The following is a 27,318-nucleotide window of genomic DNA, read 5'->3' on the forward strand; positions in this document are numbered from 1 at the left end:
AAAATTCCACTTGATATCAACTCAGAATCATGGTCTGAATCATCCCCCTCAGTATTCGTTACGATGTCACTAACACCCTGTATATAACACCAGCTTTTCAATGATTACGAGTTGGAACTGCTCGCGATATCGATATCTTTGGTTTCAACTGTTTATTTAATTCATAAGTTACGCCTATAAACTTATACCAACATTGAAAGCTCAAATTGATAAAAAGGAACAATGGAAAGGAAGAAAAACGCCTAGAATGTTCCAATCATCCCCGGACATATCGCAGAAGGAGTTCTCGTAAAGTATTATTGATATTTAAATCAGATACTCGTACATCATTTCAATTTGCTCAAGGCAGTTTCCTTTCTATATTTTCTCTATTAATTTCTTTCTACTTTACTTTTATCTACTCGAACTGACCACACAGGCCATAATGTCAATACACTTGCAACTTACAACAATGACGGACTTCCAAGGGTACGTTTCCGAAAAAAAAAATAGATGGCGCTGTACAGATTTGCCTTCGTTTATCCTTCTAACTTCATGGTTAATAGACATTATGCTTATTTTATCGTTGTTTTTGGATATAAATGGTTTAACAGTTAATGGTTTTCAGGCCCAACACATGTTCTACCCATTATTATTCTGATCAAAATAAAGAGAAGCAATATAGGTAGCTACATAATTCTATACGTATCTGATCCAAATATCAAGCAACAATGATTTTTATATATGCCTCTGCCATTACTTTATATTTTAGAATAATTATGTACCCAAGTAATGAGAAAATATAGCGCCATAATTTTTGGGGAACGTAGTCTGGAAAGTCCCTCATTGCCTAGTGTGTTTTAAAGGTATCTTAAAGCATCACAATTCACGTGGCAAGTAAGTACCTTCATATGCATAAATAAATAGGCTGCCGAGGGTAGTTCAGGAGAGTTCCTCTTACCTAATTTTTAAGAAGAGAGTCAAAGAGCACTTTTTATCCATAGAGTATTCTTAGTCTAAGTCATCATCATCAGCAGTACGACGCTCACTGCTGGGCATACGCCTCCCCCAAGGATCTCCACGACGATCGGTCCCGCGCTGCCCGCATCCAACGGCTTCCCGCGACCTTCACCAGATCGTCGGTCCACCTTGTAGCGGGCCTACCCAGTGAGCGTCGTCCGACACGTGGTCGCCATTCCAGAACCCTTCCGCCCCAGCGGCCATCGGTTCTCCTCGCTATGTGTATATTAGTCTAAGTATATAGTTATATATATACGTAATATATATAATAGGTATGTATGTAGGTATAGTATATTATATATGTGTATATATTTATAGAGGCTTACGCATATGTTTGTGTATATTTATTATTATTTTCAACGGTTTTATATGAAGTCCACCCTTGTAAACGTCCATTTCTTGTTTGTGATGTAACTAGTTGTTAGATGCAATAAAGTATATAATTAAAATGGCCACATCGAAGCAATTCATCTAAGAAAGCAATAGACATTTGCGCATATAAATGTAAGTGCTTTCTTAAATGAACTTCTTCGATGTGGCCATTTTAACCCCCCAGTTCCGCATATTTACATTATTCGCACTCGTAGTACATAGAGTGGTGATCGACAAATGTTCGGAATCCGTTGTGGCGAGTGTTACCGAAATAGTTGGTTGAAGCCAGTGACGACCGCGATGATCTCACGCGCTGGCACCGGATCGCTTGCAATGCCCACTAGTAAATCCTACAGTTTCACCACTATAAGGAAGTAATTGGGTGGTGTCCTAAGTCAAAGATAAATTATGAAATTCTGATCACTAAATAACGACAGATACAAAAGCAACAAAAAAGTTGTTTTTTTTTCTATTTAACTTATTTATGAATTTTAATAAAGAAAAATTTAATAATAAGTGCGACATTTTGTTACGTCTTTTTATGACGTCACAGATTGCTTTTCCATAGTAATTTCGTGTTTTGACGTTTAGTAAAAGTAAATGGTTTGACTAGTTGGAACCTATCCTATTTAAAGGTCTTTATGTCGGCTTTAGATTGTACTAATTTAATAGCTAATATTAAACATCACTGTTGAGCACATAGAGCAAAGGAAGCATCAGACAATATGGATCATACTTTTTTTTATTCCCTATTTCCCTACGGCAGTTTTGCAGGCACTTAGCTAGTTACCTCATGGGCCGATGCAATTCGTGCGATATCCGAATAGGTAAATGACAACCTAGATGTACCTAGAAGCACCTAGTATGCTAGTATGGTAGTCGCAACTGATTCCAAACTGACTCATTGCGTTGCTTGTCAGTTGCTACTGCAATTAGGGCTCCTCTATGTTTATCATCTTGCATAGATGAGCCAACATACTTTACCCGTTTTAAAAAAAAAGAAAAAACATGTACTTTTACAAATCATCAAAACAGGTGTATGAAACTTTTATGAAATAATGTGTTAAGAAAAAATGGTTAAACGACTATTACTGGTAGTCTAACCCTAAAATCATACATCCATGCCATATCTGATCCCGCCATGGGAAGGACCCCTTAGCGTTTACCAACGCATAAATTGACACCTGTAACCCCAATTGCGAATATAAAGCGTGTAATGTTACGCATACGCATATTTGTTGTTAAACATACTGTATAAATGTTCGTGTAAATAATTTCAATAGTCAATAACTACTATATTTCATTACACACCTCTTATACCACAAACAGCACTTTTCACTTTGATCCAAATATTCAGTCAATACTTACACATATTTTCCAATTACTAACATAGCCAAACAACCTTGTAACATAATCTATAATTAAACTCGATTAGTGACGAATAAGTACGTGATAAGTAGGCAAGTGCTAGGCGCCATCACGTCTACATCAGCTGGCAAACATCCAACTCAGTACTCACGACCTTCATCTAAAAACCTAGGCGGGAGACATATTGAAACGTTACTAACGTCTTTATTTAAATTTGGAACTGTAAATGAAATTTTCTGTTTTCATTAACAAGCGTACGTGTCTTAAGAACGTGGTAGAGGCGCGAATTAGAATCATTACGTCTCGACGCTTAATAATTGTAGCGAAACGTTCTGTGGTACATTTAATGTTGTTGTAAATAATAAGTAGGTAATGAACACGGCAATAAACAACAGCAGGGTCTCCTAGCAACGTACAAACGTACAAGCATTTGCATTGTTGCATTACGTAGATTAACTATTTTAGGGAGAAAAGGAACTTTACCCTTTTACCACTTGGTCCAACTATTTTGTCAATCGGACATGTATTACGTAAAAAATAAACCTCACTAAACCTCTAGTTTACTCTTGAGAACACTTCAAGGACGAAGAGGAAAACGATGATGCCTACAAAAGGACGGTCTAATACCACATAAAACCTGCGTGAATGATAATCCCTGGAGATTTCTTTTCAATCACTCTGCGAGAGGCGATATGTGTTCGCAATAACCATCGATCAAAAAGATGTATATGTGTAAATTGTTACAAATACGAATATTAACGTGTTATTTTGAATAAAACGCGATTCGTTAATGTGGAAAATAGATAGGAATTACCATTTTGTAAAAATCCGTACTCAAACTGCTAAAGAAACACTTTCCTTCCAACTCAATACCCAGTGCTCATTATTTTTCCGTGCATTAGGGTGCTTACCCAATCAAACCCTTTTCTATAATACACAGTAATAAGATGATAGTACGGTATAACAGAAATGATTTTTTTATACCACCGTATAATACGAATGAGTACACTACCTATAAAATGAAACTCATTATCATGAAACTGAACGAAAACAACTCGATTTCCTGGAAGGCCACCCTTCGTGACTGCGAATGTGGGAAACCCGTCACATATGGAGGTATAACATAGACTGTATATCGATTATTCAGATCGCCAATAAGCGAGCTTTGTATAGAAAGCCCGGCATTCCCAGTTACCTACCATTAATTATGGAAAGGGCTCATGTAACGAATAGAGTGCCGAATGGTTTAAATTAAATTAGAATGTGAATCAAGATTTATGGAAATAAAATTTTAATTTGAACGTTTTTTTATCTGTTTCTATTTTAAAGACAGATAAAGATGCTAGCTTTAAACGAAAGTTGATAATTCGCGTAACTACTGTACCAATCAGTATATCTACGTAACATAATACCTACGACCGTGAAATTAAACAAAGGCTATTATGCGTGGTACCTCACACACAAGTGACATGCCGTTTGACTGTAGCCTGGCAGCCATCCAACACTACCTATCTGACTACAGGCGAGAAGCGAATCACCTGGAAAGATAAGTGTCTGCAATAAAGCTAAATTCCAAGACAGACACGCACATGGCATCCTATTAAAATTGGTTACGAATGCAGATTTAGAGTCACTGTACCTATTAGTCGCTCTTTCTACGCTGATATAGCGAACGGATCTAGGGTATTTTTCATTGGAAATATCCGAAATATCACCACAACATCAGTTTAACCGTCACACAGATTAAACGCAAAAAAAGAAATGTAATTGAAGTACGTACGCACGAGTCAAACCGAACGACTTTTCAGAAAGGATATCACGTGCCCAATTTAATCTAATTCAAATGAGGAAATATTTCTCCTATCATTTGTCGCTAAAAGTGGAACAGGTAATACACACAAGCTGTTGTCTTTGGAAGTTTCTCGTACAAAGCTACTAGTTGCAGTTATGTCAAAAGCTTTCCACTTTGACAGATCGAGCCCTTTGAATTCCATGTACGAGCGTTTCATACAATTTTGTAGGATGCTAAGTCGTGTGTTAGGATTTAAGTAATGACGTAGAAGCAATAGGCTTTAGGCTTTTTGTTAGACAAATGTCAGAGTTAGTGGTTTGGAACCTACGAATAAATAATAAGTTTGGAACGAAAATATCAAGAAATGAAATCGCGGTAGAACGTTGCAAATTGTTACGTACAAAATAAAAAAGATAAGTTTAAATATGGACATAATCGTTTACTTTTACGACTTGTGGATTTGCATATTCTGCATTACTATTGCATTTAATTAAGAGATGCAAATTGCTATAAAACAAGTGGTCTATTGATTCTAAATTTCCCCTGAGGCTTCCCCTGAAGTTACGGCAAACTTCAATACGTTCGTGTCTGGATCAATTTTATCCATCTATGACGCTAAACTACCTAGGTACTTCAATTAGCTCCATGTTTAATAAGTCAGCTCTTTTCCTAGAATTGTGTTTCCCTATACGTAGTGTCCTGGAACAGTAAGTATCTACTAACAAGTAATTGACGACGATTCTTCTTGGCTTATCTGTTTACTTACCTCGACACAACGACAAAACTAAAGGCCGAGCTAAGTTTGAACATTACGTAACTATCAATCAATAGCAGGATGTATTTTTGTGCAAGTATATTAGGGATTGAGCTCATGCATCACTATGTCACCCTAGCACTGACGAAGAGGATCTTTTCTCAAACAAAAAATATGGGTAGGAAATCCATCAATAGGTAATTCAATTCCAAAAAACTTGGGTCGTATCATAAGTACTTCCAGTCTCTAGCACGAACAACTAATTACATGTTTACATCGCAACATTTTCACGCGCTATTGAGCGTAATGAAAAAAAAAACAAGTATGTTTTTATTAGCGTTAATGAAGTCATCACTAATGGACATAAATAATTCGCTAATTTGGCTTCGTTAGCGACTAAAACGAGAGGCAAATGATATGTAAATTCGTTCCACGCTCAACTCTCTGGAGCTTTTGTAAATGGTGCAATGCAGGCAAAATAAAATGTCTACACTAGTTGGTTGGAAGTGGAGTCCGTATCGCACAGGTAGGTATAAGAATACCTGACACGATCCTGGCACGCCCTTCTGTGGTTTTCCCTCGTTTTCCGTGTATAAATCAATGTTGGCGGATTAAGTACATCGGTAGTCGGATTTTGTTATATTGCGTGGGTTTGATAACACTTCAGTTATATTTACTGGGTCTCATGTTACGATGTTACAATGAGGGACTTTCCAGGGTACGTTCTTCAAACACAATATAGATGGCGCTGTACAGTTTTTCCTTCTTTTAACCTCCTAATTTCATGGATAACAGATATATGCATCTTTTATCTTTGTTTTTAGGTATACATGATGACCCCTTTAATTACATTTTCCACACATTATTATTCTGATTAAAATAAATAGAAGCAATATAGGTAGCAACATAATTCTATACATAATATGAGTATACAAATATCAAGTAACAATATTTTTTATTCTTCTTCTCCCATTACATTGTATTTTGGAATAATTACGTACGAGTAAAATAGTTTATCATCACGATAAAGTTGTACAACACCATTTATATTGTTTTTAGTGAAGGTAGCCTGGAAAGTCCCTTATTACAAACATTATCTTTTAGTAGATGTTCAATTACCTACGTATTATTTTAGTGGAGCATAAAAAGTCAATTCAGTGTGGAAGATACGTGGAGGCTGGAGTGGAACATGTTCGACGGCACAAATTCGGACCTTATTCAGGATCCCTCGCGGAGGGTCCCTGGCTTTGACTCCAAGCGAAAAATCTGGACACGACTGAACCGGTGTAGGACCGACTATGGAAAGTCAAACCATCACCTATGTAAATGGGGCTTAAGGGAGTCACCATACTGTGAATGTGGTCACCCGGACCAAACCATATCTCACATAGTGAACGAGTGCCCTCTGCACCGGTTCCCAGGTGGTAAAGCCGAGCTGCATTGTGTGACGGATGCAGCAGAGACTTGGTTAAGGGAGCTTTAGCTGGATATTTGATCCAAGCAGGATATTTGTCTGCCATACGCAATAATAATAAGTGAAACAAAGAGAACTGCTGTAACAAGACAGGTTTCGCTCTCAATGACATTGATTTTCAACTATAAATAATGAGTTCTGCCTTCCATCAATGACCAATAATAGACTATTCATGCCAGAACAACATATATAGTCACTGCATACCTAGATCCATTCGTAGCGAATATTTAAGCCAAGAGGATTACGTAATGAAATCAATTCGAGAGAGACACCTCATATAAAATTCCACATGTGTTTACTAAACAACGAATGCCGAAGGACGGGTGCGGCGCCCGCGCCGTTTAAGACCCACATTTTCGTATCTCCGTGCCACTATGCCAAGGTCGACAACAACGTGAACATTTGCATAATTCTCACGTCCACGAGTCCATGCATCTGAGGCTTTATTAATAGTTGTTTTAATAGCAACTGCAATATTGACTTGGACGCAAATAACGCTTATGTGAGTAGTTGTAATTACACTACCACAAAGCACAATAAACACGGAACTATATTACTTTACGGCTTTTTCTATTCTTTATTTAAATCTTTCAGCTCACAGAAAACAATAAGTCAGCTTAGCTTTTACAGATCTCGCATCCAGTTATTGACTGATCTTTAACGTCGCTGAGGAATTCTAATCGTTTTCTAGCAATGCAAACGACGTTGATTCTGGTTTGATCTTTCGAAAGAAATCAAATTATATTTTGTAAGATTTTCGCTCTTGGGAGAGTTTGGTCAACAATACATGAACAGAAAAACTGTATTAGAATATCGTCGACGACATAAACAGAATGGCAGATCCCACCAAAATTTAGCAAGTATACAACATCATTCGTCTTTTTCCGTACCTAGCTACCAGACCACGCACGGCACGACAATAAAAGGCTATTTTTCTCATTCAACACGTACAGGTATCGGTATTTGTAGCTGTTTACTTAGAATCTGGCGGCTTGTAAACCGACCGAGTGGCAGTGGTCGTCAATTTCGAACTGGATGTTTTGACTGACTGACACGTGAAATAGGCCGCATGACGTTGTATCCGGCTGGATGCAGGCCAGGTTCATCTACAACAAATGCTATTTGTTCCATAGAAACTACTCTCGAGAATACGGAACTTGTTTACATCTGTATAAGTCACAAGTTGATAAACATTTCTTGGAATCATCGCCACCGATATTTGAGTTCAAAACACGAACAACATTTTTGAGAAAGGTCGTCGTAACCGTATGTATCACTTACTCATCAATCTTATAGTGTCACGTTTTGCAATTGAGCTTCAAATTGAAGAAACCATATAAGGAATGCTCGACTACTCAATTGACCCAAAATTGTATGCCAAACATGTTTGGGTTAGAGCCAATTTGGTCTATTAGAGAGGTGGGATTTTTAAATGACTAAATGTTCATAAGGAGTTGCACGATAACTATAGCTTCGATAGTTATTACCTACGAGGGGAGGTCAAAAAGTTCGCGGAATGGAGGGGTTGGAGGGGGTTGGTTTGCTCGTACAGGTAGCCGCTAGTTGCACACCTCATTAACAGTATATGTACCAAGTTTGAAGCAAATCGGGTCATTAACGTTTGAACTATCGACCAGCAAACAAGTGAATCGGGAAGAACTCAGCGAATATGGAGAAAATTGAACACCGCGCCGTCATTAAGTTCCTCACCAAGCAAGGAAAATCCGCTCAGACGATTTTTCAAGAGCTGTTAGCAGTTTACGCGGACTCTGCCCCTGGTAAAACCATGGTTTACAAGTGGCATAGTCTTTTCAAGCAAGGAAGAGAGTCGATTGAAGATGACCCCCGCTCCGGACGGCCCATTGAGGCCACCACACCGGAAATCATCGAAAAAGTAGAGAAACTTGTATTAGAAGATACCCGCTTGAAGAAGAAGCAGCTTGCAGCAATGGTCGGTGTATCCGAAACAAGTATTTTAAATATCCTACATCAACATCTTGGGATGACTAAGGTCAGCGCAAGATGGGTTCCAAGAATGCTCACGCCACTTCAAAAAAGCGAGCGTGTCGAGTGTTCTCGCCAGTTTTTAGAGCTCTGTGGAGAGAATAAGGAAGAAGTTATGGCCCGGATTGTTACTGGAGATGAAACCTGGGTTCACCACTATGAACCTGAGTCGAAGCAAGAGTCGATGCAGTGGCATAAAAAAGGCACACCTCCTCCAAAGAAGTTTAAGGTGTCACAATCGGCCGGAAAGATCATGGCCACTATTTTTTGGGATACAGAAGGTATTTTGCTGATTGATTATAAAGATCGTGGTGTGACTATAACGGGACATTACTACGCTTCTTTACTGGATAGATTGAAAGAGGCTATCAAGGAAAAAAGAAGAGGAAAGCTGTCAAGAGGTGTGCTCCTTTTGCACGACAACGCACCCGTCCACACGTGCCATGTTGCGACGGCTGCCATTCACCGATGCGGGTTCGAAAAATTAAACCACCCGCCTTACAGTCCAGACTTGGCCCCCAGCGATTATTATTTGTTCCCAAAAATGAAAAAGGAACTGCGTGGACGAAAATTTGGCGATGATGAAGAAGTCAAGTCTGCAATTTCGGCCTATTTTGACAGCAAAGAGAAATCTTTTTTTTTATGATGGAATAAACAAATTATTTGATAGATCCGGAAAATGTGTTAAGGTTAAGGGAGAATATATTGAAAAGGAAAAATAGTTTCGTGTTTAATTTCGACCCCCTTCCCCCTCATTCCGCGAACTTTTTGACCTCCCCTCGTATATGTGTTTGTATGACTGAATCTAAACGAATAAGGTATTGCTTTTCTAATGTTTGTGACATGAAGCAAACGGTAAATAACTGAAGAGCTCATTGGTTAGATAAAATTCTAGAGGTATTGGCCCCGATTCCTGCAGACACCGCCTAATTTTATTTTAAGTTATATCCGTCATTTTCATATCCGTCGAAAAGGAAAGGGACTGATGATTCACAGCTCTTAATTTTAGAAAGAATGAGTAAATGAATGAATAACCCGGGCGAATCAAAAAGGTACGTCGCTGGTATGCAATCCGTTTGACGTGCTGTCTACTTACTGTGTCGGGTTATAGACTGATGTAAAATTTTTAGACGGTTGGTTTAGATTTGTGCTTAAAATTGACGTGTGTTCCATAAATTTTATGCTTGTCGATTACCCGTCCCTTTCCTTTTCGGCGGATAAGAAAATGACAGATATAACTTAAAATAAAATTAGATGGTATTTACATTTTTAAATTAGCACCATTATGATGATAAATTAGGGAAGTTACCGTTGACATAGAATAAAGAACTACCGACCTCACCCCCTCTGGGAAGACTCAAGAGGCCAGAGGTCGCTTTAAAGTAAGAACTTTAGTCTTAAATGGCCGTAAGCCACTAAGGAGTAAGGAGAGCGCCCAAATTGTACTGTATTCATGTGTTATGTCTAATTGTTGAAATTTAGTTCCGTGCAATAAAGTATATTTGATTTGATTTGATAGCGCGGGCACTGTGGTTCGCGAGAATAAATGTATGGAGTGTCCAGTGCCGCTGATAATATTGGCAGGAGTTGTGAGCATATGGAGAGTAGCCTTACATATTGAAGCAAACGGTGCGAGAACTTACAATAGGCATAATACCTACTTGATACGATCTATTGAGTTTTAACAGCTTACCGCCTAAGCACGATCTAGACCTGTTGTGTTCTAAAGTATCCATGATGCGACAAAAGATTGCGAAAACTTTCTTTGAGACACAAGTGACTTATTGTCCCTAGTTTGAGAACGTCAAATGTTTGTACCTACCTTACTTAACCTACTTTACTTAATTCTTAATTTTTATGATTGTAAAAGGGCAAATAACTTAGCCACTATTAGGTGGAGACTTGTAATACGCCTTTAGTTATTGTCTGGTTTTTATTTTAGAATATGTATATGGCCGTATGTCTTCCTCAAAACAAATAAATAAATAAAAATAATATTTAATCTGTCTTACCTCCAAGTAGGCCATACGTGATCATCATGACGGTGACACTTTTACTGAAGGTGGATAGCACGAAGGCCGCTGCGGCCACCAGAGACCCTGCCACGCATACCGCGCGGCACCCGAACTTGTTACATAACGCCGATACTATCGGACCTGAGAAACAAAAAAAAAACTTAAGACTATACAATTAACCTTAAAAGACCGAGATTTATAAATTAAAAACAATGGGAATGAGAATGGGTTTTAAAAGGACATTCGGTCTTACAGTTTTAAGATAGTCAGAGGTACAGCAAGTCGCATGATGAACTTAGTACCCGCGCTTAATTTGAACTTTATTCTCTCTTTATTTAAGAGCTGAGCTCTTGTCGGTGGAGTAATCGCCATTCCTCTCTTCTTCCCGCCAAAACCTTCACCTCCTGATACGACACGACCTGCACCTTCTCTTTTATTTGTTTAATAAATGTTCTCCTAGGTCTACCCCTTCCTCTCTTCCCTTCAATTTTGCCTTCTATAATGTTTGAACTTTATTAGTCCAACGTAATAGGTTCGGAAGAGTCCTATAAAGTAGAGAAAGTTCAAGTAGGTACTGAATAGTTCCCCTATGTTCAATCCAGAGTGGTGAGCGTGCCTAAAACGTCCTTAGCATCGAATCAGACATTCGAAGTAACATAGTATCGGAGTAAATAATGGATACCTAATACATCTTATTTGCGTTAAGTAGTCTTATTTGACAGTTTTCAAAAATGGAAGTGTGAAAATTCATACCTACAATTCTGTATTTGACTGGGTCAATGACAAATAGGCTAGTTTCCAACTAGTCAAATCAGTTACTTTTTACTAAACGCCAAAACACGAAATTGCTATGGAATCTGTATGAAAAAGCACACTGTGGCGCCATAGAAAAACGTAATAAAATGTCGGACTTATTATTACGTTCTTATTCATTATAATTTATAAATAAGTTAAATAAAATGATTTTCGTTAGTTTTAGATCTGTCTTTATTTAGTAATCAGAATTTCATAATTTATATTTATATAGGACCTAAAATGACAACAATGAAAAAAAAATCCTAATTTCACGAACAGTTTTTCCACACCAAATCAATAGAAAATTTTCTATTTAACCTTTTGTAAAAAGTATCTCATTGACTAAGTTGTACAATAGCTTATTCATAACATACCTATAGACGATCTAGCCCTTGTTAACTCTCATAGATATGGATGGATTTTGTAATCGAGTGTGACATTGTAATGGTATGTCGAGTGGGTGTGATAAAACGAAGGTAATCTTGCTCCGTATCGAGGTGAATCTCCATGTTTTTATTGACGATATTTTGCGTTTCTTGCAATATATTTTGCAGGCCAATGACATTTATACCAGACCACAACATAACAATGTAAATACAGCGTATTAAGACATGGCAAAATAATTTAATGACTAAGTTTGTTTTTCAAATCACACTAATGTATAATTTATAGAGGAATAATATATTACGCTGTTGTTTATGCGTATTCCACATCCATATTACCTCGTGCTACAAGTCTACAAACAAGCTGATTGCATGAAGATTGTACGTTAGTACCAAGCATTTGATTACTTGGAAATCTCGTATTCCAGTTCAAGAGACACTTCATTTACCTACCTATAATTTATGCACATAATCCTTGGCATAATTTATTTTGCTCATAGAATATAACACACGCATTATATAGCTACCAAAACTCTATAATCACATCTATAGTCTAACTATACTATAAACCCCGTATTGGGTTGTCATCTGAAAATAAATAGTAAATTAAATTCGACAACATAGCTGAAGCTAGATGTTAATTATTTGTGCTTCATTAACGGACCAATTATTACGAATAAGATACCGTGTCACTGCATAACTTGAGTATGTTATTGTAATTTACGTCAAAAGAGTTTATTTGACTTCATTCATTATTCTGCACCCTAAGATCAATTACACAATGCGAAACATACGCCCCTTAGCGACCAGTCTGTCCCGACTCCCGCCATCCTGAAGAACCCATCATTTATTCTATACATAAATAATCTAATCTAGGAGAACATTGACACGGCGGGAAACTAAGCGGGCGCTACACAAAATTTTCCGTTCATTTTATGGCGGCAGTTAATCAATAGCTAAGGTTCAATGATCCGGTGCATTGTCTGCACATTTTAGTATTCAGTCTATTTATCAATACACAATGGCATGTGTCGTTTAACGTCATTTCATTTTGTATCTTGACGAAAGTAGAGTAAGCCAAATTAGATAAGGCAGTGCTAAATGTTGAAGTTCAAATGCTAGGACCTGTTAGTTGATAACTGTACTTGGGAATTATATTATTTGTGTAATGAGATACTTCCTTTTCAGTCTATTATTAGAACTTCGTAGCTACGTGACACATTATATTATAGATGATCAAATGAACTTCTAAGTGAAGTTCAATCATTATTATATGAGTCGCTTCATTCTAAGATATAATAAATTTACCAGGAAGTTATTCTTTTTCGTGCGAATGTTGCCATGCAAGTTAAAGAAACTACCTGGAAAATTATTATATCTGAAGAACGAAGCGACCAAATATAATAATTAATTAGATTCCCTGCGTTACCATTTTGACGTCATTTCACCTGATATAATAGAAATATAATTATCATATAATTATCAGATCTTGTTAAATATAAATTTTCATTTAACAATTAAAACAAGGACAGTATTCATCTGCTGTATAATCCTAGTTATTTTGAAATAAAACGAGGCTAAAGGTTTAGGAGTAGAACTAGAACCACGAGAAAAGTCTCGTGGTTCTAGTTCCAGGAATTTACCAATTCAACACCAAACTAAAGAGAGTTTGATTTGTTTCGATTATCATTGGAATTAAATCTTTTAAGTTCTCTAATAAGTAGCAGAGACAGGAGGAGTTGGAGGAGGATGGAAAGAATAAATTGGACAGAAAGGGTTACTATGAGGCAGTGCTCGTAAGAAAGAGCAAGGGAAAAGAGGCAAATATTGCGAGTTATTGACGACGAAGATGATTGGACATATAATAAGACACGACGAATTTATTAAAAACATCATAGAAGGGAAGCTACAAAGTGGGGACGGTAAAGACTAAGAAGAGCTTACATGGAACAGATTAAAAAGAAATCGTGTCTTATAAGGAAGTGAAAGAATTGACCTTTGATACACAATAATGGAGAATGCTTCACCGACAAGAGCGTGGCTCTTAAATTAGTGATGAATAAGTTGTTCTCTAACTTTCAACGGTAAGTGTATATTGATATGTTTCACTTTAATTTCAGGTAAGTACTGTTAAGAACATATCTATACCTTCCCTCATCTCCCAGCTCTCTATGCCAACGCTACATCCGTAACATCAACTAATGAAATAGAAAACAGAATCCAATCAAACGGATTGATCCGATTTTTGTTCAGCCATCCATAAAGCTACTCTCGGGCAGCCAATATAGCATAGCAACAAGGTTTGAAAGGCATTCGAGCAAAGCAAACTAAGTTACAATAACCCTCCTTTTAGCTTGCCGCAGTCGGCTAAATATGATCCGTGAAGTTCGTCATTACACGTGCTTAGACCATTTACAGTTGCGTGTGGTTTATATAACGTGCAAAATAATGCTGTATGTAAACATAATATCAAGTAACAACAACACAAGTCGATGTCACAAAGCTGTGTGTGTAAATAAACTTTCTTTCTTATAAGTATAGAAAATTACTACTAAATAAACCTGTGAAATAAACTAATAATCTGTACGTTTTATGAAACATACCTAGTACCATTGATGTATAATAATATGTTACTACGGCCTCTCACGTATATATCTAAAACTAGATGTCGCGTGGTTCGCTCGCAGCAAGCTGCTCGCGTGTCTTGTTTTCCCGCCATTTTTTTACCGCGATAGAATTTGACCAAGACTTGAATAAGTCTCGTGAAATCAAAAAAGTTCTAGGTGCTATAGTTTTGCCGAGCCGTAGGGTGTCTCCCTGATGCGGAGCAGTTTTTCAAGATGACATTCCGATCACACCCCTATACATCAATTTTACCTTTGAGACATTTTCTGGAAAAACAAAATTTTGTATGGCGGCCATCTTGTTTTTCGGCCATTTTGTTTTTTTTCACTGGCGATAAAATTTGACCAAGACTTTAATAGGCTTCGTGAAAACAAAAAAGTTCCAGGTGCGATAGTTTCGCCAGGCTGAAGGGTGTCTCCCTGATGCGGAGCAGCTTTCGAAGATCGAAAAGTATTTCCATACTCAACATGATGTTTCGATCATATTCCTCATACATCATTTTTACCCCCGAGGCATTTTCGGGAAAAACGAAAATTTCGTATGGCGGCCATCTTGTTTTTCCGCCATTTTGGTTTTTTTTCACCGGGGATTGAATTTGACCAAGATTTAAATAGGTTTCGTGAAAAAAATATTGCTCTAGGTTTTATAGTTTTGCCAGGCCGTAGGGTGTCTCCCTGATGCGGAGCAGTTTTTCAAGATCGAGCAGTACTGAAATACTCAACATGACGATCCGATCACATCCCTATACATCATTTTTACCCTCGAGGCATTTTCAGGAAAAACGAAAATTTTGTATGGCGGCCATCTTGTTTTTCCGCCATTTTGTTTTTTTTTCACCAGGGATTGGATTTGACCAAGATTTAAATATGTTTCGCGAAAGAAAAATTGCTCCAGGTTTTATAGTTTTGCCAGGCCGTAGGGTGTCTCCCTGATGCGGAGCAGATTTTGAAAATAGAGAAGTGTTTTCATACTCCACAAGACGTTCCGATTACATCTCCATACACAGTTTTTACTCCCGATGCATTTTCTGAAAAAACAAAATTTTGTATGGCAGCCATCTTGAATTTCCGCCATTTTGATTTTTTTTCACCCACAATAGAATTTGACCAAGATTTAAATAGGTTTTGCGAAAAAAAATTTGATCCAGCTATAATAGTTGCGCCAGACCGTAGGGTGTCTCCCTGATGCGGAGCAGTTTTCCAAGATCTGGAAGTTTTCCCATACTCACCGGGAGGTCCCGATCACTCCCCCCATACATCATTTTCACCCCCCGACACTCCTTCTGGGAGAACAACTATGTCAGTCAGTCAGTCAGTCAGTGGGTTTGTAGCTATATATAATATAATATAACTAGATGTCGCGTGGTTCGCTCGCAGCAAGCTGCTCGCGTGTCTTGTTTTCCCGCCATTTTTGTACCGCGATAGAATTTGACCAAGACTTGAATAGGTCTCGTGAAATCAAAAAAGTTCTAGGTGCTATAGTTTTGCCAGGCCGTAGGGTGCCTCCCTGATGCGGAGCAGTTTTCCAAGATGACGTTCCGATCACACCTCAATACATCATTTTTACCTCTGAGACATTTTCTGGAAAAACAAAAATTTGTATGGCGGCCATCTTGTTTTTCCGCCATTTTGATTTTTTTTCAACGGCAATTAAATTTGACCAAGATTTAAATAGGTATTGTGAAAACTAAAAAGTTCCACGTGCGATAGTTTTACCAGGCCATAGGGTGTCTTCCTGATGCGGAGCAGTTTTTCAAGATCGAACAATTTTTCCATACTCAGCTTGACGTTCCGATTACAGCCCTATACATCATTTTTACCCCCGAGGCATTTCCGGGAAAAACGAAAATTTTGTATGACGGCCATCTTGTTTTTCCGCCATTTTGGTTTTTTTTCACCGGGGATTGGATTTGACCAAGATTTAAATATGTTTCGCGAAAGAAAAAATTGCTCCAGGTTTTATAGTTTTGCCAGGCCGTAGGGTGTCTCCCTGATGCGGAGCAGTTTTTCAAGATCAAGCAGTATTGAAATACTCAACATGACGATCCGATCACATCCCTATACATCATTTTTACCCTCGAGGCATTTTCAGGAAAAACGAAAATTTTGTATGGCGGCCATCTTGTTTTTCCGCCATTTTGGTTTTTTTTCACCAGGGATTGGATTTGACCAAGATTTAAATAGGTTTGGTGGAAAAAAAAATGTTCCAGGTGCGATAGTTTGGCCAGGCCGTAGGGTGTCTCCCTGATGCGGAGCAGTTTTCGAAGGTTGAGAAGTATTTTCATACTCAACAATACTTTCCGATTACACTCCCATACACAGTTTTTACCCCCGAGACATTTTTTGGAAAAACAAAATTTTGTATGGCGGCCATCTTGTTTTTCCGCCATTTTGGTTTTTTTTCACCTTTAATAGAATTTGACCAGGAATTAAATAGGTTTCGTGAAAAAAGAATCGTTTCAGGTGCGATAGTTTCGCCAGACTGTAGGGTGTCTCCCTGATGCGGAGCAGTTTTCCAAGATCTGAAAGTTTTCCCATACTCACCGGGAGGTCCCGATCACACCCCCCATACACCATTTTAACCCCCCGACGCTCCTTCTGGGAGAACAATTATGTCAGTGAGTCAGTCAGTACATGGGTTTGTAGCTATATATAATATAACTAGATGTCGCGTGGTTCGCTCGCAGCAAGCTGCTCGCGTGTCTTGTTTTCCCGCCATTTTTTTACCGCGATAGAATTTGACCAAGACTTAAATAGGTGTCGTGAAATCAAAAAAGTTCTAGGTGCTATAGTTTTGCCAGGCCGTAGGGTGACCCCTGATGCGGAGCAGTTTTCCAAGATGACGTTCCGATCACACCCCAATACATCATTTTTACCTCGTGAGACATTTTCTGGAAAAACCAAAATTTGTATGGCGGCCATCTTGTTTTTCGGCCATTTTGTTTTTTTTTCACTGGCGATAAAATTTGACCAAGACTTTAATAGGCTTCGTGAAAACAAAAAAGTTCCAGGTGCGATAGTTTCGCCAGGCTGTAGGGTGTCTCCCTGATGCGGAGCAGCTTATGAAGATCGAAAAGTATTTCCATACTCAACATGATGTTTCGATCACATTCCTCATACATCATTTTTACCCCCGAGGCATTTTCGGGAAAAACGAAAATTTTGTATGGCGGCCATCTTGTTTTACCGCCATTTTAGTTTTCTTTCACCGGAGATTGAATTTGACCAAGATTTAAATAGATTTCGTGAAAACAAAAAAGTTCCAGGTGCGATAGTTTTGCCAGGCCGTAGGGTGTCTCCCTGATGCGGAGCAGATTTCAAAGATCGAGTAGTACTTCCATACTCAACATGACATTCCGATTACACCCCCATACATTGTTTTTACCTCTAAGACATTTTTCTGTAAAAACAAAATTTTGTATGGCGGCCATCTTGTTTTTCCGCCATTTTGGTTTTTTTTCACCGGCGATTGGATTTGACTAAGATTTAAATACGTTGTGCGAAAAAATTATTGTTCCAGGTGCGATAGTTTTCCCAGGCCGTAGGGTGCCGCCCTGATGAGGAGCAGTTTTTGAAGGTCGGGAAGTATTTCCATACTCAATATGACATTTTGATCTCATCCCTCTTAAATTTTCGAGAAAAACGAAAATTTTGTATGGCGGCCATCTTGTTTTTCCGCCATTTTGATTTTTTTTCACCCACAATAGAATTTGACCAAGATTTAAATAGGTTTCGTGAAAAAATTATTGTTCTAGGTGCGATAGTTTTGCCAGGCCTTAGGGTGTCTCCCTGATGCGGAGCAGTTTTCGAAAACCTGGAAGTAAACCCGTACTCTACATGACGTTCCGATCAAAACCCTCATAATATTTTTTATCCCAGAGGCATTTTAAGGAAAAACTAAAAATTTGTATGGCGGCCATCTTGTTTTTCCGCCATTTTGATTTTTTTTCAACGGTGATTGAATTTGACCAAGATTTAAATAGATTTCGTGAAAGAAAATTTGCTCCAGGTTTTATAGTTTTGCCAGGCCGTAGGGTGTCTCCCTAATGCGGAGCAGTTTTTGAAGATCGAGAAGTATTTCCATACTCAACAAGACGTTCCGATCACACCCCCATACATAATTTTTAGCCCCGAGACATTTTCTGTAAAAACAAAATTTTGTATGGCGGCCATCTTGTTTTTCCGCCATTTTGATTTTTTTTTACTCACGATAGAATTTGACCAAGATTTAAATAGGTTTTGCGGAAAAAAAATTTATCCAGGTATAATAGTTGCGCCAGACCGTAGGGTGTCTCCCTGATGCGGAGCAGTTTTCCATGATCTGGAAGTTTTCCCATACTCACCGAGAGATCTAGATCACACCCCCCATACATCATTTTTACCCCCCGACGCTCCTTCTGGGAGAACAACCCTGTCAGTGAGTCAGTGAGTCAGTCAGTCAGTCAGTCAGTCAGTCAGTGGGTTTGTAGCTTTATATAATATAATATATGTATAAAATGTAGTTTTGAAATTCCACCAAGTTTTAGTTTCAAATTCAGCTTTATTCTTTCCTCGCGTTGAGTAGACATACTTCCCTACCTATATATTACGTTTTATAAACCTATGCAACCTTATAAAATAGACGTAATACTGTTTTATAGAATCAAACGTAAACTGGCACTTATGCAAGTAGCTAATGCATTCGACACATGAATAATGGATTCATGCAGCGGACAACGTGACTAGTATTAGGTAATAGGAAGTTGTCGATTTTCAGTTCGATCGGAACAAATTGCATCTCAGGATAATTGGCATTTCCCTTCTGACGGTTCCGGTGACGATATTACGATTCGACGATTAATTAACCTTTTTTTCATACCTAGTTCATCTTATGCCGAATTTAATGGAGAACTAAGTTACAAGCTTAAAAACTCGTTAATCATAGCTTAACAAGAGGAATCTATTGAAGTAATTATATAGTGGACTTCAGACGTACCTACTTTATCAAGCTTTTTTTTTGACGTGACTTATTGTAAATTTTCCGCAGATGACATTAACTACTTGGCCGGACAAATGGGGAGCGCTGAAGGCTCTCACCCGGTACAACGTTTAAGACTACAGGCCTGAGGGTGCCCAGTTGGGCGCGAACCTCGGCTCAGGGCGTCGTCTGAGAGGGAATATATTTGAAAGAATTAATCGACCCTAGTAGGTCGATAGCGATAAGCGCTGATTGAGGGAAGTCGTCGACCACTCCGGCGGGGTCGGTATCGGGATCCTGAAGTGTTTGGTGTCGTGAGCTGATTGGCTACCTCTATGGCTAGAGTAATCGGGTCGTCGGGATCGTATATAACGTACTTCGGCTTTATCAAGCAACTGCTACCTACTAACATTATCATAAGCGACTACCTATATTCCCAATCGGATTAGTCAGTAGTACTTCCATCGCAAGACTAAGTACGCAAGCTTCGACGAGCTTTCTGTTAGACTAACGTTATAGGTGGTGAGCCGTATCGTCGTCTATAATAATCGACTGTGACAGTTAATAACTAACATTGGTGCAAGTTCGGTACCGGGGATCGAACCAGCACTTCCCATTTGAGAAGCAATCCGTTTATGCTACCTAACAATTTTATTTTAATATGTAATAAGCTATCATACAACAACAAACAATTATCTTAGTAGATATCAACTGTTTGGATGGACCCGCTATATTGACAATTAATTACATAATGAACTAGTTAGAGCTGCACTCATATCATAATTATGCCACGTGTAAATATGACATACATAAATTCACGCCTATTTTCCAGCGGGGTAAGCAGAAACGCACGCACGTGGCGCGGCGTAGTGTAGCGTTTTAGTCTAACAACGCTTCACGTTGGTCTAATAGAAAGCTCGGTTAGGCATGGGCATTAAGTTCATCTCGTGGTGGATGTACCTCTGACTACCATGAGGTTATGTTAAGCAGGGATATCCTCCTCTCTAAAACTTTGAGTGTAGAAATAACTCACCAGCAGCAAGATAGACTCCGGACAAGAGACTGCCGACCCACGCGACAGTTCCCTTCCCCTCGCCGAAGAACGTGACCAGCTCGGGGAGGAATATGCCGAAGGTGTAGGCGATGCCGTCCACCACCAGGTTGCACATGAAGGAGGCGAAGACGACCACCCAGCCATACCCACCGTCGGGGGGCGGGGGGAGGTTGCCATAGTCGTAAGCCTCGTCATCTTCCTCCGCCGCCCCCTCGGCGGTCAGCCGCGCCGCCTCCTCGCATGACGTTTCACTTTCAGTCTGTAACAAAGATATGTTTGAATTGACTAATTAAAATATTGTATTGTACACGCGTTAAACAGAGTACTTCGGGACGGAAGGCAAGAGGGAAACCACTATTCTATATTTCCCTAAAAAGTAGCATGGAGAATGCTACAACGACAAGAGCGTGGCTCTTAAATTAATGATAATAATGATGATTATTGTACAAAGGAGAACAAAAAAAAACAGGAGAAGTCATTCTAGGGCAATAAGGCCCCCGAAGTGTACTGTACTGTATCCACGTATTATGTCTGCTTGTTAAAATTAATTTCAGTGCAATAAAGTATTTGATTTGATAACAAGAGACAATTCGACAACATGAGAGACAGAAACTTCCAGTGGGAACAAAATTGCCTAAAAGTTTTTCATGTTGTTTTAATATTGTATGTATTCTTCCATTAAGGGATATATTGTATGAACCTCAGTTGCCTGAATTTAATTAATTCATTAATTACAGATACTAAGTACAGTATGACTGCAATAACAAGCTGTTTTATAGCCTACAATTCCTATTTATTTTGGGGTATGCACAGTCGGAAATTGTCAGAAGATTAATCTGCAACCACTCTTTGTATTTAGATAGACTAATACTCTTTCCACCTTTGGTACAATGACAAGAATTAATCATTGTTCTCTTAATAGTCTTTACGAAAGTCTTCATGCCTGGAAACTTTTCCTACCGTTAAAGATTCAGTCCAAACATTTTAGTCCAAATGTCTGAATGTTCCAAGGACAAAACAGTAATAAAATAAACGTTGTCTGATTTTACATAAAGTTCGATCTTATTCTTAAAATAGACTGTTTGCTTTATACAGTCCCAAGTTTGAAAAAAAATGGTATTCAATGTCTTCTATTAATTTTGCTATCTCCATTGCCATTAGGTATATCCGATAAATTTAATCCATAATATGATTATTTCTTGAATTTGAAGCATGTTTAAATAGCAAAAAGTTTCAATAGTTTTTTTATGTATCTTATTGCTGGAAGAAGAAAAAAGGTAGGCCTTTACCTGGCAGTGCGAACTATAATCCAGATTAGATAAAAAAATACATGATCGAAAAGAATCATGTGTCTACTCAACGTAATCAATTTTCCTGCTCAAGCAAGGTAAGCCAACACAATCTGTCACAAAAAGTAAACACATCCCACAAAATTACTATAAAGAAAATATTGTACCTATACGAAATTCAATCGATGGATGGATGACTAGAAAAGACTTCATACACAAGTATTTTATATGATGCAGACAGATAATAATTTATAATATTTTGTTTTGCATTGCTATTATTTGTTTCATTTTCAATCTTGTCAATACTTGAATGAACCCGAAGCTCTAAAAAACCTTTAGCTGCTTTTGCTTTTTCTGGACAAGGAAAGGATTTTACTATTACTCTACATATTGCGACAAAATTAAGTAACTTACAGTCATCAGTAAGAGAACAATCCAAGCACGACAAACTCAATAAGTCCACTATCACAGAAAGCCAGTTCTACACTAACGCATGTTATCAGGTCCTCATTCTCTTGATTGTTAGTAAATAAATTAACTAAGCATCCTGCAGTTAGCTAATTACTATAACTATACATTAGACTGATATATAATATCTATTGAGAGCTAATCGCCACCTAGAAAAGATCGAAAGTAAGAAACAGACTAGGGTCTTCGTCAATGGCAAGAAATGGGAAAATATAGGCTTTCTTGAAAAAAAAACATAATCATATTCTGGGCGTGGACAAATGTTCCCGAATTAAACCATTGCCTCATGACAACAAAAACGAAGCTGGTTTATATTCGCATTAAAATTAACGTATCATAAAGTGAATGAATGACGTCACCGAGATTATACTCGACTTTATCGTTTCATCGTATAAACGTCCGAAACGTTTACAATAAAACGTTCATTTGCAGTGGCTAAGCGTGTAATTTGGCTGTTTATAGCATTGTTCCATTACCATATTCATATTACTATTTTCTTTTAGGCGATGATGGCAGCTAGCACATAACTCTTGCACAAATAGTTTGTGATGGTAATTAATAACACAACGTACTCATAACGTGTTAGGGGCCACTAAAGAAACGCCAATCAGTCCATTCTGAAGCCCCACAGTGTATCCTTTGATCAACTTCATTTGCATCGATATACTTAACTGGTACCAAAATCTATTGAAACTGGTTAACACTCGAGTATAGTATATTGTACTCGTAGTTTCGAGGTCGAATCGTCATGGTCATTGCCAATGTCATTCGCATTGTATTAGGAGATAATATTATTACACGTTCAAACGTATTACGTATTCTAAATATAAACAAATTAAAAAAAATACATTAATAAAACAAAACTACCAAACGTACACATGCGAACTATTTCATACGTAGTAGCATGTTTAATAATATATTCCACCTGAAACGCCTTGTAAACATGGCGTAAGTGATTTCCGCATAAAATGAAATAATGAAAAATGCTTTGCAGAAGTAAGTACAACCATAAAGCAGTCTTGTTTATCAGTTTCCCTATCAGTGCATAGCATGGGCATTATAAGTTCACTCAATTGAACAGAAAATCGATTGAGTGTGAACCGAAGCGAAATAATGTGAGATCGAATGTCAAATTGTGAATACTCATCTTGTTTACTGTTTTCATTATGACTAAATTCAATGTGACTTAAACGACAAAGCAGTTCAACCATCATCTCCCTTGCTTTATCCCGTTCTCACGGGGTCCGCTTACACCTAAAGATTTGACAGGTCCGGTTTTCCAAAAGCGGCTGCCATTTTGACCACCAACCCGAAAGGAGCCCAATTTGGGCAAGAAAAGAAAGGAGAACAAGTTAGTCCAAGCATGAAAGTATAATTCACTCCTAAAAGTCAAAGGTAATTAGTTTTATAAAGACAATGGAATCCGAAATTCAATATTCGGGAAATTTGCTGTTTATTGAAAGTTAAGCAAAGTAAAATAAACAAACACAGACGAAATTATACAACAACCTTAAACTTTACCTTGTTACCAACACCGATAGGCCTGCTACCGTAGCGAAACCCGATAACATTATTACACGCATCATTACGATTATGATGAAAGGAGATGTTTATGCTGCATAGATAATAACTTGTCCATCGTGTGTCATTAGTACATTATCAATTTATCATTTCATTTTCTTTGTGCCGCCGCGTGTCAATTGCAAGTCAAAGGCTGCAGTTATCTAGGACAATAAACAATCCATAACAAAGGAACAAAGGCTCATCACACGTCATATTTAAATGCAGCATGCACTTCCTGTGCGGTAATACATCGAGTATGCATAAGAATCATCTCTGAGGACTCTATGAAAACAAGAGAAAATATTGATCTGTAATTAGTTTTGGGAAGATAGAAAGAAAGAGAGGAAGGGCTTCCCCTTCCTCTCTTTCTTGTTGTTGGTCTTCACCAAGAAGAGCTTACATGGAACAGATTAAAGAAAAGGCGAACGTCGTGTCTTATGAGGAAGTCTAATAATTGGCCTTTGATAGACAAAAATGAAGAATGCTACACCAACAAGAGCGTGGTTCTTAAATTAAATGATGATTGACTTTGGGTTGTAGTTTTTATGTGAGTCAGTAAATTAGCAGCTGTTGATCTCCCGAATATTTAATAAATGAATTACGTACAACATAATTATAATATTTTAATAATTTAATTTATTCTGAAGCGTATGCATACTGAGCTCACCACTCGCTTCAAAATACGATGAACCATCTGTTTGAAAATACGATGACTCTAATAATAAAATGTTGATGAAATTAGTATTATAATCAAAACATAATCCTCAATTTCAACGGCGAATTTAAAGTGTAAACAAAAGGGCGCTATGACTATAAGTATGACTCATAATAATAGGAAAATTTGTACTAGGAAGCTGGTTTATAAACAGTAGTAAATTAACGCTAGTTACTTATTGTAATAAAAACACAGTAGGTACCATCCTAATTATAATTGGTACTCACTACTGCAGAGTACTGTACAACACCGTACTACGAAAAATAGATATCATATCCGTAGCAGATATGTTTATTTGATTAACATATTCAGATATTGCTGTACTTCTATTTAATTATGAGTCTTTTTGTAATTATTTAATTTGGTTTTGGTGCAATAAAGTATATTTGTATTGTATTGTATACTCCCCACATTATTTTTCAGAACATTCCTCGCTTTTGCCGTCTCAGCTGAAGAGCCTACTAGGTATATCGACTCGAGATTGTCTACGGCAGCGTAACAACGTCATCGGAATTGGAGAGAGGCTTCACAATAATGGTCTTGCTATTTTTATTCTTTACATTTTTTACTGTATTCGCTTTAAAGTGAATCAAGCCCATAACAAATGTACAATTCTCAACATCAACTTTTGCAGTAGATATAAAATTTCCGCGGTAGAGACCAGTGTGTTCCATAAACTTCATGCCTGCCGATTACCCGTCCTTTTCTTTATCCGCGGATAAGAAAATTACAGGTATAACTTAAAATAAAATTAGATGGTGTGTATTGGAATCAGCACCAATGTGGTATTTATTTCTCGAGATATTTTTCTCACTTAGGGCTCATACTCCTGACAAACAATGTTACTCAGCATCGACGATGTCTGATATAATCTCATCGGCTGAGACCGAAACACCAGGTGACGACCTTGCATGTGTTTACACGACACGCAGCTCCGGCTTAATGATTTATTTTGCTAACAATGTCTACTGCCTCCTGCTGCTAGATGTATTGAACGTGTATACACGTTCACCTACCCATGTGATAGATAATAAATTCTCATGAAACAATTACACGGTCGGCTGCCATACTTTACGCCCGAAGAAATTCATTTCATTATAAATGTATAAGCTATCATTTACTATGTTTTGGGAAATATTATATTGGATAAATAAATACATGATTTTATAATTTCCTACTACTACGAAACCTATTATTATAACGAGTAGTAAAGCTCTCGTGTCATAGGAACTACTAAAGGCATTTATTTAAGTAGCAACGTTTATTTTCCCGGCCTTTGCCGAGGCGGAAAATTAAAATTACACAAGGAAACCACACTGACCTCAGAATGTTTGACTTCAACATGAAGTACATACAAAGAACCACATTACAAAGAACTGTTCGTATCAATTATAACAACATTAACCAAAGATTCCGCATTGCAGAGTATCATAAAGATTATTAGATATCATTGGTAATAGTAACTATTAGTTGCTAAGGCACCAGAATAAAGGAAGACATAATAATAATAACACGGTCGACATTACGACAGTATATGAACAAAGACCAATAACATGCATCATTCATGTGGTTTTAAAATACAGATGCCCTCGATCTGTCAACAAACTGAGTCAGAAAACATGTTTGTACATTAATATTCCACAAGATCGTTAAACTCGAGAACAAATTCGAAACCACAAAGAAGAACTGAGCTTTTTATAACATTGCTGACAATGAGAATGATAGAAACGAAACAACAAAAGGATATATGCACGTAAGGAATGATAAAGCGTAAAGAGCCTAATCAAAGCCTGCTCATCAAGGTACGGCAAGTACATACTAAGCACTGTATTTCGCCATATTAATGCTAGATACGATAGAGAATGCGGAAGATTTAATGGCACTTCACACACTAAACTTTTCCGATCAAAACATATCAATTAAACGCCAGCGAGAAACGCTTTTACGATACAACTAGTGTTTTCTATTTCTTTGCCACGGCATTGAAGGAGGCACGGAAAGAATATAACAATTTCAACACCATTTTCTCATATAAAGTCATGTTTAATACCTTACTTGGTTACGTGTTTCATAGTAAAATTATAGAACAGTCACGCCCGAGAAGCCTGGGTTGAGCACGTGATTTGATTGTCGGTAATTGATTGGAGCCGCACGCTTGTCGCGACTTATTTCTTTCCAGGGTTGTCTGTCGATGGCAATTATTCAAATATTTATAATTTCTTGGCCCTTTTTTGGTATTTCGGCACCCTGACAAATAGGTACGATCGTTGAATGAAAAAGACTTATTTTGACGACAAGCATTATTAGAGGAATAAAATCTTACTAAATTCAACAGATTATATTTAAATAAAGCCTTCCATATTTAAAAATATAGAATTCTAATAACAAATTAATTTCGAAACGCTAACAGTAATTTTCGGCTTGGACCTTTCAAGATGGATATCAGTAGACCGTGACCGTGACATGCTGAAACTACCACGATTTTATTTTACTACTAGAATACCTACTTACTGTATATTCTTCTAAAACATCTTACCATTCCTTTGTAACGTCTTTTGCTTACTTAATAAGGATAACAAAAGCCCGTTCGTCACGTTATTATATAATTACTAGGTATAACAGGACGAGCTTTAATAAAGTAAATATTACAATACTTAACTTGATAACAACTTTTTTTTGACGAGACTTATAG

At 37.6% G+C, this 27,318-nt stretch overlaps 1 protein-coding gene and 1 long non-coding RNA gene across 5 annotated transcripts in view; one reads left to right on the forward strand and one right to left on the reverse strand.

Moving 5' to 3' along the window:
• Positions 1-27,318, reverse strand: part of LOC126371453 (monocarboxylate transporter 12) — a 54,606-nt gene that overhangs the window by 18,507 nt on the left and 8,781 nt on the right. For 3 of the 4 annotated variants that reach the window (XM_050016755.1, XM_050016754.1, XM_050016756.1), the window contains exons 2-3: positions 20,571-20,850; positions 10,776-10,919 (exon numbers count right to left, since the gene is read on the reverse strand). In XM_050016755.1, the coding sequence (XP_049872712.1) occupies positions 10,776-10,919; positions 20,571-20,850 (424 nt within the window). Of the gene's footprint in view, positions 1-10,775; positions 10,920-20,570; positions 20,851-22,294; positions 22,360-27,318 lie in introns of those variants that run through there. The other variant, XM_050016757.1, reaches the window with a different exon arrangement.
• LOC126371566 (uncharacterized) lies at positions 14,637-19,010 on the forward strand. Its single transcript, XR_007567059.1, has 2 exons — positions 14,637-14,739; positions 17,364-19,010. It is a non-coding gene; the product is annotated as an uncharacterized LOC126371566 (long non-coding RNA).

Source organism: Pectinophora gossypiella, chromosome 12 (genome assembly GCF_024362695.1).
Source record: "Pectinophora gossypiella chromosome 12, ilPecGoss1.1, whole genome shotgun sequence".
Lineage (NCBI taxonomy): Eukaryota > Metazoa > Arthropoda > Insecta > Lepidoptera > Gelechiidae > Pectinophora > Pectinophora gossypiella.